This window comes from Phyllostomus hastatus, unplaced genomic scaffold, assembly GCF_019186645.2.
Source record: "Phyllostomus hastatus isolate PE091 unplaced genomic scaffold, TTU_PhHast_1.1 phas_contig_38, whole genome shotgun sequence".
NCBI classification, from domain to species: domain Eukaryota; kingdom Metazoa; phylum Chordata; class Mammalia; order Chiroptera; family Phyllostomidae; genus Phyllostomus; species Phyllostomus hastatus.
The window spans coordinates 27,159,818-27,174,250 of record NW_025333869.1 but is presented as its reverse complement, the minus strand read 5'-3'; the positions used below and the strand labels follow the sequence as shown (position 1 = coordinate 27,174,250).

At 48.6% G+C, this 14,433-nt stretch overlaps 1 protein-coding gene across 1 annotated transcript in view; it reads left to right on the top strand.

Annotated features, from left to right (window-relative positions):
• The window catches only part of HK1 (hexokinase 1), a 61,514-nt gene that overhangs the window by 14,767 nt on the left and 32,314 nt on the right, over positions 1-14,433 (top strand). The window contains exon 2 of the mRNA XM_045842025.1: positions 3,672-3,834. Within this exon, the coding sequence (XP_045697981.1) occupies positions 3,672-3,834 (163 nt within the window). The remainder of the gene's footprint in view (positions 1-3,671; positions 3,835-14,433) is intronic.

The window sequence follows — 14,433 nt, the reverse complement described above, 5'->3', positions numbered from 1 at the left end:
CATGCGGTGGAGAGCGAACAGAAATAGAAAAGCTGAAAGGACCACAGACTTTGACAAACCTCCAAAGACCAGAAGTTGTCCTTTTCTAGGTCTGCACCCTCTGCCATCTCACCCCTCCTGGGCTTCTGGCCTCACCTTCTGTAAGGAGAAATAGCAGCTCTGTTACTGGGTTTCTTACAGGGCACAGCCACACTGAGATCTGGACAAGTGGGCAGGAGTGGTTTCCCTAACACTCTCCTTTCCTACCTTCTGCCACCACCACCCATCCTCAGCCCCCTTCCTAGGCAGACAGCGGCAGCCAGGCTGAGGCTGATTTGAATGAGGGGAAAGAGGCCCCTTGTTCGTCAGATAGGCATACAGAGTGGCGGGTACCTGGGTAGCCCCGGCCCCAGGCTCTCTGCTGATTCAGAGGCTCCTCCTGACCTCCCATGGAGCAGCGGAAAGGGCTCCTTTCAGCTTATCCATATTCACGTGAGATTCAGGATGCCTCAAGTTCAGCACCAGCTCTCCCCCAGTTGCATCATCTTTTTGGCCGCATCTCTTTTTACATATCTTTGGAGAGGGGTTGTATCACATGAAGATAATTCATGAACCTGAGGCAGAGGAGGTACACCCTCCCCCAGACACTCGGGGGCAGGTTTTGCTCTGTCTTCAGCCTGCAAGGCCCTGTTTGGGTTTGGCTTGGCTGTCTGAAAACACTGGGAGTCTCAGATCAGTGTCCCTGTGTTGAGCTGTGCCTTGAGTTAGGAGGCAGGATGGATGTGGGGTAACAGAGAGCCCTGCCTTTTCTAGAAGCTTCTTCCTGTCCAACTGGAAGACCTCAGCAGCTTTCCATTGGGCCTGTCCTCCACAGAGTGGTGAGTTGGGCCTCCCTCAGGGATGGGGATGATTGTAAGGACAGCGTTAGACTTGCAGGTGTGAGTGCCCGGCTGGGTGCTTTGAGCTAACCACTGAGCTCCTGCATCTGTAAAATGGAGATTAAGAATGTCTCCTCGACATTCTTAATGAAGGTTAATGACATACTGGATGTGAAATCATTTATAAACCACGATATAGTGATAAAGTATTATTCCAGCACCAGTTGACTTTCTATTTTGTACCAGTCAACTAGGTGAGTTCCAAAGGTCTGTTCGGCATGTTTCCTCTCCCTGGGGAACTCACATGTTATCAGAGGAGATGGAAATGTGAACAAACAGATAACCATAATGTAGGGTGAGGAGTGTGGCAATCGAAGCACGTCCAAAATGCTGGAGTAGCAATGTGACTGTTATTGCATGGACTTGCTCTTGCTTGCCCACTCTCTACCCAGTTTACAGCTTGATCTTTTCAAAACACAGATCTTGTTTGGGAATACTCACTAGAGTCATCCCAAGGCTTGCAGTGCTTTGGAGTCTATCTAGATTTGTTTGTGTGGCTCATAGAGTCCTGCATGGTTTGGCTCTTGAAAGTCTCTCCCGTTGTCCCACACTGTGTGCTTGATCCATTTGGAATTTATTTCTGTTCATTGCACAGACCACCTTCCCTTGCCTTTGGCCTTCACACATGCTCTTGCTCATGCCTGGATGCGCTCTTCTCCGGTTCGCGTGCAGCAGACCCCCCGGCTGCTCCTGTGGCCACTCACGCACACTTGTATCTTGACCACTTCGCCCTCCTCAGACTGTGGGTGCAGTGGGGGCCAGGACTGCTGATCCGGTGCTGCCAACCTTGGGGATAAAACAGAGCATGTCTCCTCGTAGGGTTGTGATTCTGGCATTTTCTACCTGAGCTCTCAGTGGTTTCTGATTGCTCTTCTTTGCTTTGCCACTAAGGGGAAAGGAAAAGGTGGGGACAGGATTGTCTCTGGCCACAGAGGACGCTGGGGGACTTCGGCCAATGCCTTGATTGTCAGTGAGGCAGGAGGAGGCAGGGCCTGGGGAGCACGAGGCTTGGAGACCAAAGCAAGAAGGCTGCCAAGGAGCAAAATGTGCAGAAATTACCTAGGACTGGGGACTCTGTGTCCTTGAGCCAGGACATCACCAGCCACCCTGAAAAGTGAGCGTGAGATTCCATTCCCAGAAACAAATCTGCCTCAAGGTCTTTTTAGGCTCCCTGGGTCATAAATCCGTCTCTCTCCACCAGGAGCCTTCTGTATGCAAGGCTGCATGCGAGGCACTGGGAGGTCGAGGCGAATGAAACAGACACTGTCAAGGTGACAGGTGCCGAAAGCTGTGATCCAAGCTAGACCCTGGGGAGACATCAGTGCTGAGGGAGGGGTTGTCTCTAGCTGGACTCAGACATCTGCAGGAGGAGGTGGCATTTGATCTGAACATGGAAGGGCAGGTGAGACTTGAGTATCTGGGAAGAGAAGGAAGGGCATTTTAGTAGGAAAGCCCAGTACCTACCAGGAAAGGTAGAGGAGGTTTGGCACGGAGCCACATCTACAGAGCACAGGGGTCTCGAACACGGGAAGGCACTACAAAGCTTTGAACAGGTGTTGCAGTTTAAGAAGGCGAGTGTGGAAGTGGTAGAAGAGGTTTGGTTGGAAGGTGGAGGGATTGAAGGTGGAAAAACTATTGCATGAATAAGTAGTCAGAAATCAGCAATCCGTGCATGTGGTTATCAGGGCTTCCTAAGTTGAGGAGTGGCACAGAGAAGGAATAGTGACTCAAAATGACTTCTGGTGAACTCCGTGTGGACAGGCTCCGTGAGGACGGGTATGTAGCCCAGAGCCAGTCCCATAGTATGAGCCAAATAAATACTTTCTGAGAGGATGAATGGAAAGATACTATGAAGGAAGAACAACCCATGACAACCCAGGGGGCCTGAGATTAGGAGCCTGGGCACTTGAGGAGAAGGGGGGCCCAGGAGGAGGAGCAGGTTAAGTCAATACATTGTGTGACTTGGAAGCTTGGTCACATTGGCCCTGGTACAAGGGTGTGGGCGCTTGGGGGCTATCTCCAAACCTTCTGGGGATGGTGAAGTTAAGGTCTCTGCTCTAGTCCTGTTGCCCCGTGTTCTGAAGGGCTCTAGCCATTTGGCTTCTATTTCTACCTACCTAGAAATCACACCCAAGGAAACCCATCAGCCCACTGTCTCATGTTAGTAGGCTGATGTCTATCAAGTACTTTCTGTGTCCTTAGTACTTCTCCATCGCATTTAATCATATAGCATTCTGTGAGTTAGGTCTTACTAATCATCTTGGTTTTTCAGTTGAGGAAGCTGAAGTTTACATACCTGTTAAGTAATGGGGCTGGGATTTGAACCCCAGGTTGCTGACCCTGGAGCTCTCATTCTTAACCTCTGTAGCGCTGTCATTCATGTGACGGTGAGCCAGCCACTTGTCATAGAGGGAAGGAGTTGTGTGGAAGCTTAAGGTGCCTCTGGCATGTCCTTGGGGATCAAAGGGCAGCTTCCATGTAACATTTGAGGCTTGAAAGGGTCCTTGGAGATATTTGGCTCATTTTATAGGGGAGGAATTAGGGCTCAGAGCATTTGCAAGCATGCTCAGAGTGACATGGTTGATGGCATTTGCATGACTTCCCATCTTGTGACGTGCCAGCATAGGTGGGAAAGTGCCCGCTGGAGCCGGATGGTCTTTGGCAAGTGGGAACCTCATCTGCTCTGTCCTTCCCCAGCTGAACTTGAACTGAAATGATCTTCCTCACACTCCTTCCTTCTCATCCTTCCCCCAGATCGACAAGTATCTCTATGCCATGCGGCTCTCCGACGAAACTCTGATAGATATAATGGCTCGTTTCCAGAAGGAGATGAAGAACGGTCTTTCCCGGGATTTTAACCCAACAGCCACAGTCAAGATGTTGCCAACGTTTGTGAGGTCCATTCCTGATGGTTCAGGTGAGTCTCTCATCCAGAGATGGCTCCATAGGCTGAATGTTCTGTGGAGACATCCTTCCAACTTTCATTCACTTCTTCACTCACTCATCCACTCACTCGTTCATTCACTTACTGTTTCATCCATCTGTTCTCCTGTCCATTCTCCCATCCATCCATCCATCCATCCATCCATCCTCAATCCATCCATCATCGATCCATTCATCCAACATAAGTCTGCTGAGCATCTAACATGTGTCAGGCACTAGGGATACCATGGTTGGACAAGGCTGACCTGCCCTTATTGTCCTCTCTAGTTGCTTGTGATAAGAAGGGATAATGTTGCCCTGACTGCTGTGGCTCAGTGGGTTGGGCATTGTCCCACAAACGGAAAGATCGCTGGTTTGATTCCTAGTCAGGGCATGTGCCTGGGCTGTGGACCAGGTCTCTGGCTGGGGACGTGTGAGGAGCAACCAATTGATGTTTCTCTCACACATCAATGTTTGTCTCCTTCTCTTTTCCCCCCACTCCCCTTTCTCTAAAAATGAATAAATAAAATCTTTTTTTAAAAAAGGAAAGGTAGTATTTATGGATCTTGCAGATGCTGTGCAAGATCTTAGAGATGCTTATGTCTCCAGAACGTGAAAGGCTCCAGAACAGTGAAGAGTTCATTTTAGGAGAATCTCTCCTTCAGGGTATCAAGGCCTCCCTACCAAAAAAAGTAGCAATCCTGGTAGTGACCAGGTAGGTTTCAGCCTCAGAGGGGAGATTCAAGTCCACATCTGAACAAATTTAATAGATGCTAAATCTAGGTAGCCCCCAAAGCAGAGAAATGGCAAGGGGAGGTAGAACGGAAGAAAAGAAATTACCCTGTTGGTGTGTGTCTGTGTGGCCCATGCCCCGCCCCGCAGTGGGGAGCTGGGGGCTCCGTCCCTGCACTTGGCAGAGTGGAGGCTCACTAGCCTGCTCGGAGGAGGCTGTTCGTCCAGCCACCCCACAGTTAGTAATTTGCAGGGGTGGGTGCTGTGTCTGCCCCAGCTTGGACAGGGATTTGTTCTGAGCTGTGTTCTGTGCTCTCGGCTGGGGTTCTGGTGCATGCGAGAGAGGGAGAAAAGTTTCTCCTGGGGTTGTGAGTACGCACCCTGAGCGGATGGCCCTCACTCCATGCTCTGGAGGCTTGAGTAAAGCTGAGATTTGGGGCATCTGGTGTGTGGCCTGTGAAATGGATGTCAGGAAGTCTGCGGCTGTTGCAGCTGCTGTGCGTGGAAGACGGGCGAGGGCAGGGCTTGTGAGAAAGTCCTGCTGTGCCCGCAGCCGGCCTTGATGAGTCAGGTAAGATTCCAATGCTAAGGACAGGCATGTGCTCTATTTGCTCTGTGGCCACCAGTGGGCTGTGCTTCGTGCACGCACATTGGCATTTGTATCTCTGATGGTTCTTGACTATTTAAAATCTGCCTCACTTCCATCCTTTGGTTTTCCTTCAGGTCTTGGTTACTGGCAGTTTCATGTTGTAATAACTACTGAGGAGATTCTGGATATCAGAGTGACTGGACTGTAGTGTGCCCTGGGTTTTGTTCTGAGGTTGCTGGCTTTGTAGCTCACTCTGGCTTTTTCCCAGCCCTGGATGGCATGCATGCCCAGCATTAGCTAGTGGAGTCTTGCAGTTCTGTAGGACAGGTGTGGCTGTGCCTGCTGCCAGCTGAGAGAGGAGGAAGGGGGTGGGGGAGGCAGGTGGGTGTGCCCCCCCTTTACTTGGAAGAGCTCAGAAGGGTACCTGATATTTTGGGGGCGCCTGATTCTCTGTGACTGCCTAGGGCTAACACATCCCTTTCCTCCTGCCCCTGCGTCAGCTGCTCCCCGTTCTAGGACTGGATGTCCCCAGTGGGTGCTCTTCCTTACTCTTTCCCAAACTTTCCAGGTTGAGGGGCTCAGAGTGTGGCCCAAGTACACTAGTCAACTAGCTGTTTACCCCCATCAGCTGCTCTTCCAAACAAGGCTCAGAACTCAGACTCACTGGGAAAATCAGCATTTCTGCAGCCCTGTCGAAGGGACTCGTAACAGACACCAACCAACAGAGGCTGTGACAGTCCCACAAGGAAGAAGCATGCTTAACCTAGCTTACCGGCCTTGCCCCGAACTTGTTTGATCTTTTCCCCCATATCTTACCTAATTTGAGATAATTTTTTATTTGAATATCTTTGGAATCAGCAATGTATTGTACCGTAATCATGTTATAATTATTATTGGCAGCATCTTGTCTTTCTTATGTAACATAATGGTGTGTCTCACAATCAGCTGTATCTGAGGCATGATGACAGATGTGGCACTATGCCAGGCTGGGGATCGTTGTCCTAGGGTTATGGAGCGGGAGCTGGGAGCCTGGGCCCCATGACTTCTTTTGAGTCTCCCTCTTCTCCAGTGTGGATGGGGCTGGATGTCTTGGGCCTCTTGGGAGCAGAGCAGGATTGAGAGCGAGGGAGGAGGAAGTGAAACCCGAGTTCTGAAGTGCGCGGCCCCGCCCTCCCATGCCAGGGCCTGCGTCTGCTCCCCTGCACTCAGTGCTCTTCCCCATCACCCCCACCTGCTCAGCCCTCCCCTCACCCCACTGAGTGTGTTTTCCACCCTGTATTAGTTTCCAGGGCTGCTGTAGAAAGCATCACAAACTGGTGGCTTTAAATAACATGAATGCACCGTTTCACAGTTTTGGAAGATACAAGTCCAGGGTGTCAGCAGGGCCATGCTCTTTCTGAGATACTCTTCCTTGCCTCTTCTGGCTTCTGGTGGTGGTCTCAGTGTTTCTTGATGTGCCCCGCATCTCCACAGGTTGCCCCCGTCAGGACGTGGTGTTCTCCCTGCATGCCTCTGTCTTCACATGACATTTTTCTCTTAGGATACCAGTTGGATTAAGAGGCGCACTAATGACCTCATCTTAACTTGATCCACATAAGGTCACATTTATAGGTGCCGAGGGTTAGGACTGCCACATACCTTTTTTGGGGGGACACGATGCAACTATAACACACCCTATAGCCCTTTTCCCTGTGGCTGTTCCTGATTTCTACGGGCGGGTTCATTCATGGGTGCGTTCCATTTAGGTGCCCTGGAGCCCGCACTCCTCTTGGAGTGGCCCCTGCAGCCCCCCACTGACACTGACATTGAAGCCACGGCCTTTGATACCCGACCCAAGTCCAGCCCCTGCCCCTGTGTGACCGAAGGGCCTCCACCTTCACCTCCCCTGCGTTACTGTCAGCCAGGAACCAGGAGGTCCCTTGGAGTAGTCAGAATGCCGGTCTCTTTGATAGTAAACCCCGGTGCTGTTCCCTTTTTGAAATGTTAATTACTGCTTCAACTCTGTAATTAGTCAGCAGCAGAATTGGTGGTGATCCCAAACCACTGAAGGAAAAATTGGGCTTGCCTCATGGGGAGATGTTCCTGTCCCTAAGTGGTGACGTGACGCCAAGTCAAAGGGAGAAACAAACCTTTCTTTTCCTGCTGACCTTTACCCTAATGGACTGAACATCTGCTGATTTTTTGTAAATGTATCAGCCCATTTTTATTAATTTTTTTGCCTTTGGACATTTTTTATGGGTAGTGTTATTTTTTAATTGCTCTTCAATAATCCATATGTTAAATATTTTAAACCTTAAAGTGGCTTTTAGCTGCTGCATACCCTTTTTGGAATAGGAAAGGAATGGACAATAAGTAAAAGAGGAAGATATTTAAACCTTTTACTCTGGTGACTGGGCTGAATAGACGTCTCTTTTCAAAGCTTCCCAGTGTTCTTCTGAAGACCCTGGTGTTCTGTGTTTTATTTGTAAAACCTCTCCTTTTTTCCCCTCTCTTCTCATTTATCCTTAAGGATATTATTACCTGGCTGGTGTGACTCAGTGTATTGAGTACCAGCCTGTGAACCAAAAGGTCATCGGTTCTATTCCCGGCCAGGGCATGTGCCTGGGTTGTGGGCCAGGTCCCCAGCTGGGGGTGTAGAAGAGTCAACGGCACATTGATCCTTCTTTCCTTCTCTTCTTCCTTTCCTTTCAGTCTCTCTAAATAAATAAATAAAATCTTTTTTGAAAATGAATATTGTAAATACCTGTTGGGAACTGCCCTGCCCCGTATCAGAAGCTGTAACCCCCGCCAATGCTAAGGCTGAGGGAGTGACCTTGGACCATAGCCACCAAGGAGACAAAAGCTTATCTCCCTGGCAGGAGCACCGCTTCTGCTCCTTTTACTTCACCCTGCCTGGCCCCCAATGCTTGGTCAGTTAGCCATTGACAGCTAAGATTCCCCAAGGGGGGAACGACCTAAGACAGGCATGATCACGTGGGAGGCTCCCAAGGAAGGACTTGGGGGGGCTACAGCAAAAGGGGGTGATGGACCCTCGCCCCTCGGCTTTGACATAGCCTGAGTCCTCACTGTCTGCGAGAAAATCTCCTAATCTCTTGGCTGCCTTACTTCCTTTGCTCCACCTAAGCCTGAAACAATGATGGAGGGTGGTGCAGCCCTATGCTGGAAAGGGCAGGTTCCCCAGGTGATCAGGCCTAAGAAAGAAGTTGTAAAATCCTGTGTAACCTGCTTTGTTTAGAGTGCTCTCAATTGAATGATAAGGGTCCAAGGAAGAAGTAAGTTTGTTCCTTAAAGTTTTTTACAGCTCTTTGACCCTGACTCAAAATAGGCCCTCAGACTTCCTTGTTACCTATTGTTTGATCCTTACTTCCTGGCAATGAGTAATGAGCTTTACCTGAATTCTTATGCAAACGAACCCAATAAAAGCCTGCTTGGGTGGGAGAACTGAGGCGCTCTCCCTTAGGGGCGCTCTTCCCCAGGGAGGGTGGCCATGGCGCTCCCCACAAGAGAGAGTGGCCGTTCTGTCCCTACTTCCCCACAGGACCTGGTTGTCTCTGTGTATGTTTTTCTTGTGTTTCGACGAGCCATCCGCAGCATTCCTCTGTCACTGCCGGTTGGTGATTGTGACAAATACCAATTATATTGTAAGCTTTTGAGGGCAAATTGATTTGAGTTATTTCTTTGTTTCTGCTTCATGGTTCCTAGCACGCTCTATCCAAAAGGGTAAGTTTAAAAATATTTGATTTGTGCTGTGGTCACGGTTAATTTTTTGAGCCCCTAAAGTGTATAGGGCTACTTTTCAGCAAAAGGGAGGAAAGTATTTCCTTTATTTTCCTACAACATTTGGGCTGGTCACTTATCTTTCTCTGTCTGTTTCCTTGTCTGGAGAGATGGTGGGATTACCTTTAAGTTCTTTCCATCTGTGAAATCTTCTGAATGGCTAGTGTTCTAGTTTTGTTTTGTTTTTTACTCATCAAGTATCTGGATTGCAGACAGCAGGGAGAGCCTTCATAGCTCATGTGCAGAATTAATCCATTGAGCAGGGCAAAGGTAGGCAATCATGCGAGTGGAGTTTTTGTTTGCCCCGTATTCCAGCACAGGCCTGAACTCAAGAGAGACATCTGTCCCCGTGTTTGTTTTCTGTCATTTATTGATAATAATGGCTGTCATTAGAAAGTGGAGAGTTGCCGGGGCCCTTCAGATGCTTTGTTTAATGAGCCTTCTCTGGAAGAACCAGTTCTCCTGGCTGCAGTGAAATGGGACATGTGGGAAGAAGTCGCAAGTAGGAGGCACCGGCAGCGGAAGGGAAGGTTGAGGCCAAAGATTTGAAGAGGAAGTTGGAGGGATGCCTGCGGCTGCAAAAAGAGGCTGAAATGAAACGAAAAAATAAATAAATAAAAGCCCAGAACTCCGGATCAGTCTCTGGCTCTGCTGCTCGTTGTCTGTGTGACCTTGTAGAAGTCATCTCACTTTTCTAAGCCTCCATTTCCTCCTCTGTAAAATGGGTATGATGACCCTTGCCCTGCCTGCCTCAGGCTGTCCAGAGGATCAGGCGACAGTGCTTTGGAAACTGCACACCGCCGTGGAGTTACGGTGGGCTGTGGCCCTCCTCTTCATCTTTGTAATTGAATAACTTTAAGAATTCTTTGGGTTGGCCCTTCCCAACCAATGGGGCCAGTGAGAGGACTCCCACCCATCAGGCCTAAGTGTGTACATCTAACCCTGGAGGAAAGATTCAGAATTTTTCAGAATTCACCATCATCCCTGTGATATTGTGGGCAGGGTGTGGCAGGTAAAGGGGGAAGCAAAGACAGGCTGTCTCACCCCACCCCGATATCCCATAGACTGTGGGTGATCCCATGGCTGGCAGCTCTGCTGCCTCTGCTGTGGGTAGACAGCACACAACAGCTCTGAGTTGGGGAACCAATCCGAGGTAAAATGGGATGATAGACCCTCTCTTGTTAGGAGGGCAGGTATTTGGGGGACTCATTCTCTAATGAAGAATATTGAAATTGGGAGCTTTCTGGTTATAGCTGAAAGAAATCTAACTCCAGTTTGTATAAGCAAAAGAGGTCCAAATTCCAGGTTCATGTAACTGGGAAAGCTAGTTGTAAGTTGGCTTCTGTATCCAGGAATTACCTGTGTCTTGTCTTTCAGCCTCTTTGTTGGCTTCTTTCGGGGACCACCTCTCCCTCCTGGTGGCGGCAGCCTGGCAGCCATTGCTGGTGCCTCCCCTCAGAGCTGGCGATCCCGCTGTCTTGGAGACGGTGGTGATTGTCTGACATGGGTCGTGTGCCCACTCTGAACCCATCCATCCTGCTGCCAAGATGGGTGACTCTGGGTGCTCCTGGGTCGCACATTGGTCCCCTGGAGCTAGAGCAGGGGGTCAGCCCCACCCCCAACCTCAAATGTGAAACGGGAGGGTAGTTTTCTAGAGCTCTAGATAACCAACAAAATTCTCTGGGGAGCTTGTTGCCCTCACACAACATCATTCCTTGTTTACGTGGCGGAGAAGAGGGCCGAGCAGACCCCGCCCCAACCCAGGCTATTCTCACTGCACTGGCAGCAAACCCGAACTGATGGCCGCTGCATGCAGGACTCGGTGCTGCGGGAGGGAGGTAAGTGTGTCAAGTTGCCCCTCCTTTCAAGTTGCATGTCACCCAATGGAGGAAAGCAGGACATACGCCCATAGACAATAACGAGCATTACAGGGTTTGTGAGAGTACGAGTAACTAAGAAAAGGGAGGGGCCCTGGCCTTGCCTCAGGTGTGATCAGGAGCAGGTCATTCAGCGGGTTTGTTTGGAGCTTCCCAATCCATAAACTGAGAAAACGAGTTAATGTTTGTCCCCTGTTTCCCGAACTGCAAATGTAATCACATGTAGAAGAGGTGCCAACTGCCATTTCTTTTAGCACAGACACACCTTGGAATGTGGGTCACCTCTCAGGGAAGGACCAGGAGCTGCGCTGGGTTGGACACTGACCCTCTGTAAACCGCCTTCGGGGAGGGGCCCCCACGTCATCGCTTCCCACTTCCAGTGTGCGGAGTGCCCAGTGTTTTGCGTTCCCTGACATCTCAAGGCCACCTTTTCTGATTGCCTTTTCTGACTCTAGCTCCTTAGGGCCCCACTGACCTGTGCTTGTTTAGAAAAGGAGCCGCAGAGAGCTGAGGTGGACAGTCCCTGGCAGGAGGTGGGGACGAGGCAGGGGCCTTTGCAGAGCTTGCAGAAGTGTGGGCCGGCCCCAGGCACCCAAGGCCAAGTTCCTCCCGGATCATAGGAAGCTGAGGTCGTTTTCACTTACTCTGCTTGAAAAACTTTTGGCCTGGGTCCTGTAAAGGTGCTGCCTGAAACCTGACCTCTTCCTGCACACGGGGCTGGAAGCTCTTACCTGCTGTGTCAACACTGACACCTTCGAGCAGGTGTTCCGGTATGTCCCTGTGCACAGGTGGTTTACAGCTGTTTACCAGACTGAGTTTTGGTTATCTTCACTGAAAGGACAAAGCAAAACAAGACCAAAAGCTGCAAGGAGTCATGGGTGTTGAAGACCCCCAAAAAGGAATGTAGCCATTCCTGGTGTGCCATCCTGGGTGCCCTGTCCCATGGCCTGTCCAGGAGGCAGATTTATCCATTGGTTCTGAATATGGGCTTTGGATTTGAATTCTGGCTCAGCTGCTTACTGGTTGTGTGCCTGTCTAAGTTACCCAACTTCTCCCAGCCTGTGTTTGCACATCTGTAGTATGGGGATCATAACAGTACCTACTTCATAGGGTTGAGAAAGTCCAAAGGAAAGGCACTTAATGACTGGAATACAGAAAGGCTCACTGAATGCCAGCAGATGGTAATGTAAAGTGTTTCTGACACTGCAGTAACACGTCCTCCTAGGAGGGGCCTCCTCATACCAAATTCAGTTTTTTAACCTGGTAGTAGTATTTCCCACAAATCTGTGGCACCTGCTTCCCAGCAGTCTCCCCTGGCTCCTTGCATCTGGACCATAGAAGCAGTTGAAAGCCAGCAGCGTCATACAGTGGTATATAGCTCAGCCATAACAAAGAACAAGGCACTGATCCATGCTGTGACATAGACGAACCTTGAAAATAATGTAGGCAGAAGGAGCCAGCCACCGGTGGACCACATGCTGTGTACGTCTGTTGACCCGAGTGCCCAGGACAGGGAAGTCTGTGGAGACAGACAGTGCATTCGCGGCTGTGGCTGGATAACGGGGTTGGGAGGAAATGTGAGTGACTGCGAACGGGTATGAGGTTTCTTGGTTGGGTTGGTGAAAGTTTTCTGAAATTAGCGGTGATAGTTGCACAACTCTAAATACATACTGAAACCCATTAAACTGTACACTTTCAAATGGGTGAATTTTGTGATATGTGAATTATTTCTCAATAAAGTGCTTATTTAAAAAAACCCAACCTATCTGGGGCATAACTGCTTCCTGCTTAGTGAACAACAACCCGGGGTGCCAGAGTTGAATGAATGAATGAATGAACCCCCAACCCCTGTGATCAAGCAGCTGCCAAGCAATTATTGAACTGTCCTGGGTGTCAGAGGCAGGTGTAAAGAATCCTAAGTTGTCTTTCCCTCAAGGAACTTGAGAGAGAGGATCAGAACAGTGATAATCGGTGTTAAGAGTTCTTTGGCTTGTTTTATTCCTTTACACCGTTGTTAGTTCAAGTATTTGTGGAGCTCTTACTGTGTGCCAAACACCATTTTAAGTTCCAGACACGGAGCAGTGCGTCAGAGCTTACAGCTCGGTGGGGTCAAATACAAAGACGTGCTGGCTTTCTAAGAGAGAGCGCTTTGTTTTTTTAACAACCAGTTGTTACTTAAAAATAATAATAATGAAAGAGCTTAGGGGATCCAGAAGAGCCAAAATAATCTTCAAAGAGAAGAAAACAGTTGGAGGACCTTTACTTCCTGGTTTCAGAATTTGCTGTAGAGCCACAGAAGTCAGACAGTGGTGCTGGCACGAGGAGAGACAGAGAACAGCCGTCAGAACTGGTGGTGCAGGCTGGCGATTTATCTTAGTGAAACTGGGGTGGGGGGGAGTTGAGAGTTCAGAAGGAAATCCACACATTTACGGTCACCTGTTTTTTTTTTAAAGATTTTATTTATTTATTTTAAAGAGAGGGTAAGGGAGGGAGAAAGAAAGGGAGAGAAACATTGATCGGTTCCCTCTTGCAAGCACCCCAACTGGGGACTGAATTCACAACCCAGGCACGTGCCCTGACCGGGAATCGAACTGGCGACTTTTCAGTTTGCGGGATGATGCCCAAGCAATTGAACCACACCAGTCAGGGTTATGGTCCCTTGATTTTTGACAAGGGTGACAGACTACAGTGAGGGAAAGGATAGTCTTTTCAGCAAATGATGGTGGGATAACTGTTGACATGCAAAAGAATGAGGTTGGACCTCTACCTTATCCTATACAAAGATCAACCTAGAATGAATCATACACCTAAATGTGAGACCTAAAGCTATAAAATTCCACAAGGAAGCATAGGTACGAATCTCTGTGACCTTGGATTGGCAAAGATTCTTAGATAACGACACCAAAAGTACACACAACAAAAGAAAAAATAAACTGTACTTCATCAAAATTAAAAACTTTTATGCCTTAAAAGTCACCATCAAGAAAGTGAAAAGACAACTCAGAATGGGAGAAAAGATTTGTGAGTCATACATCTGATAGGGGCATGTATCTGGAACATGCAGAACTCATACAACGTATCACCGAAAAGACAACCCAATTTTTAAAATAAACCAGCGATATGAATAGACATGTCTTTAAAGAATGTACACGATGGACAGGAAGCACATGAAAAGGCGCACATTGTCGTTGGTCATCAGAGAAATAGGAATCAAAATAATATGGATCATATCAAGTGTTGAGGATGTGAAGAAAGGGGAACCTTCGTATGTTACTGGTGGGATGTAAAATGGTGCAACTGCTTTGGAAAACATTTTACACAGCAATTCTACTTCTGGTTGTGTACCCATGGGAAATAAAAATAAATGTCCACACTAAAACTTGTGCACAAATATTCAGAGCAGCACTAATCATAATAGTCAAAAGGTGTCAACATCCTAGATGCCCATCAACAGACGAACGGGTAAATGAAATGAAGTATATTCATACAGTGGAATATTATTTGGCCATAAAAAGAGTGAAGTATGACACATGCTATGATATGATGAACCTTAAACATATTTCCTAGAAAAAGATATATTTTATATTTTGCTAAGTATAAGAACTTTGTCACAAAGGGC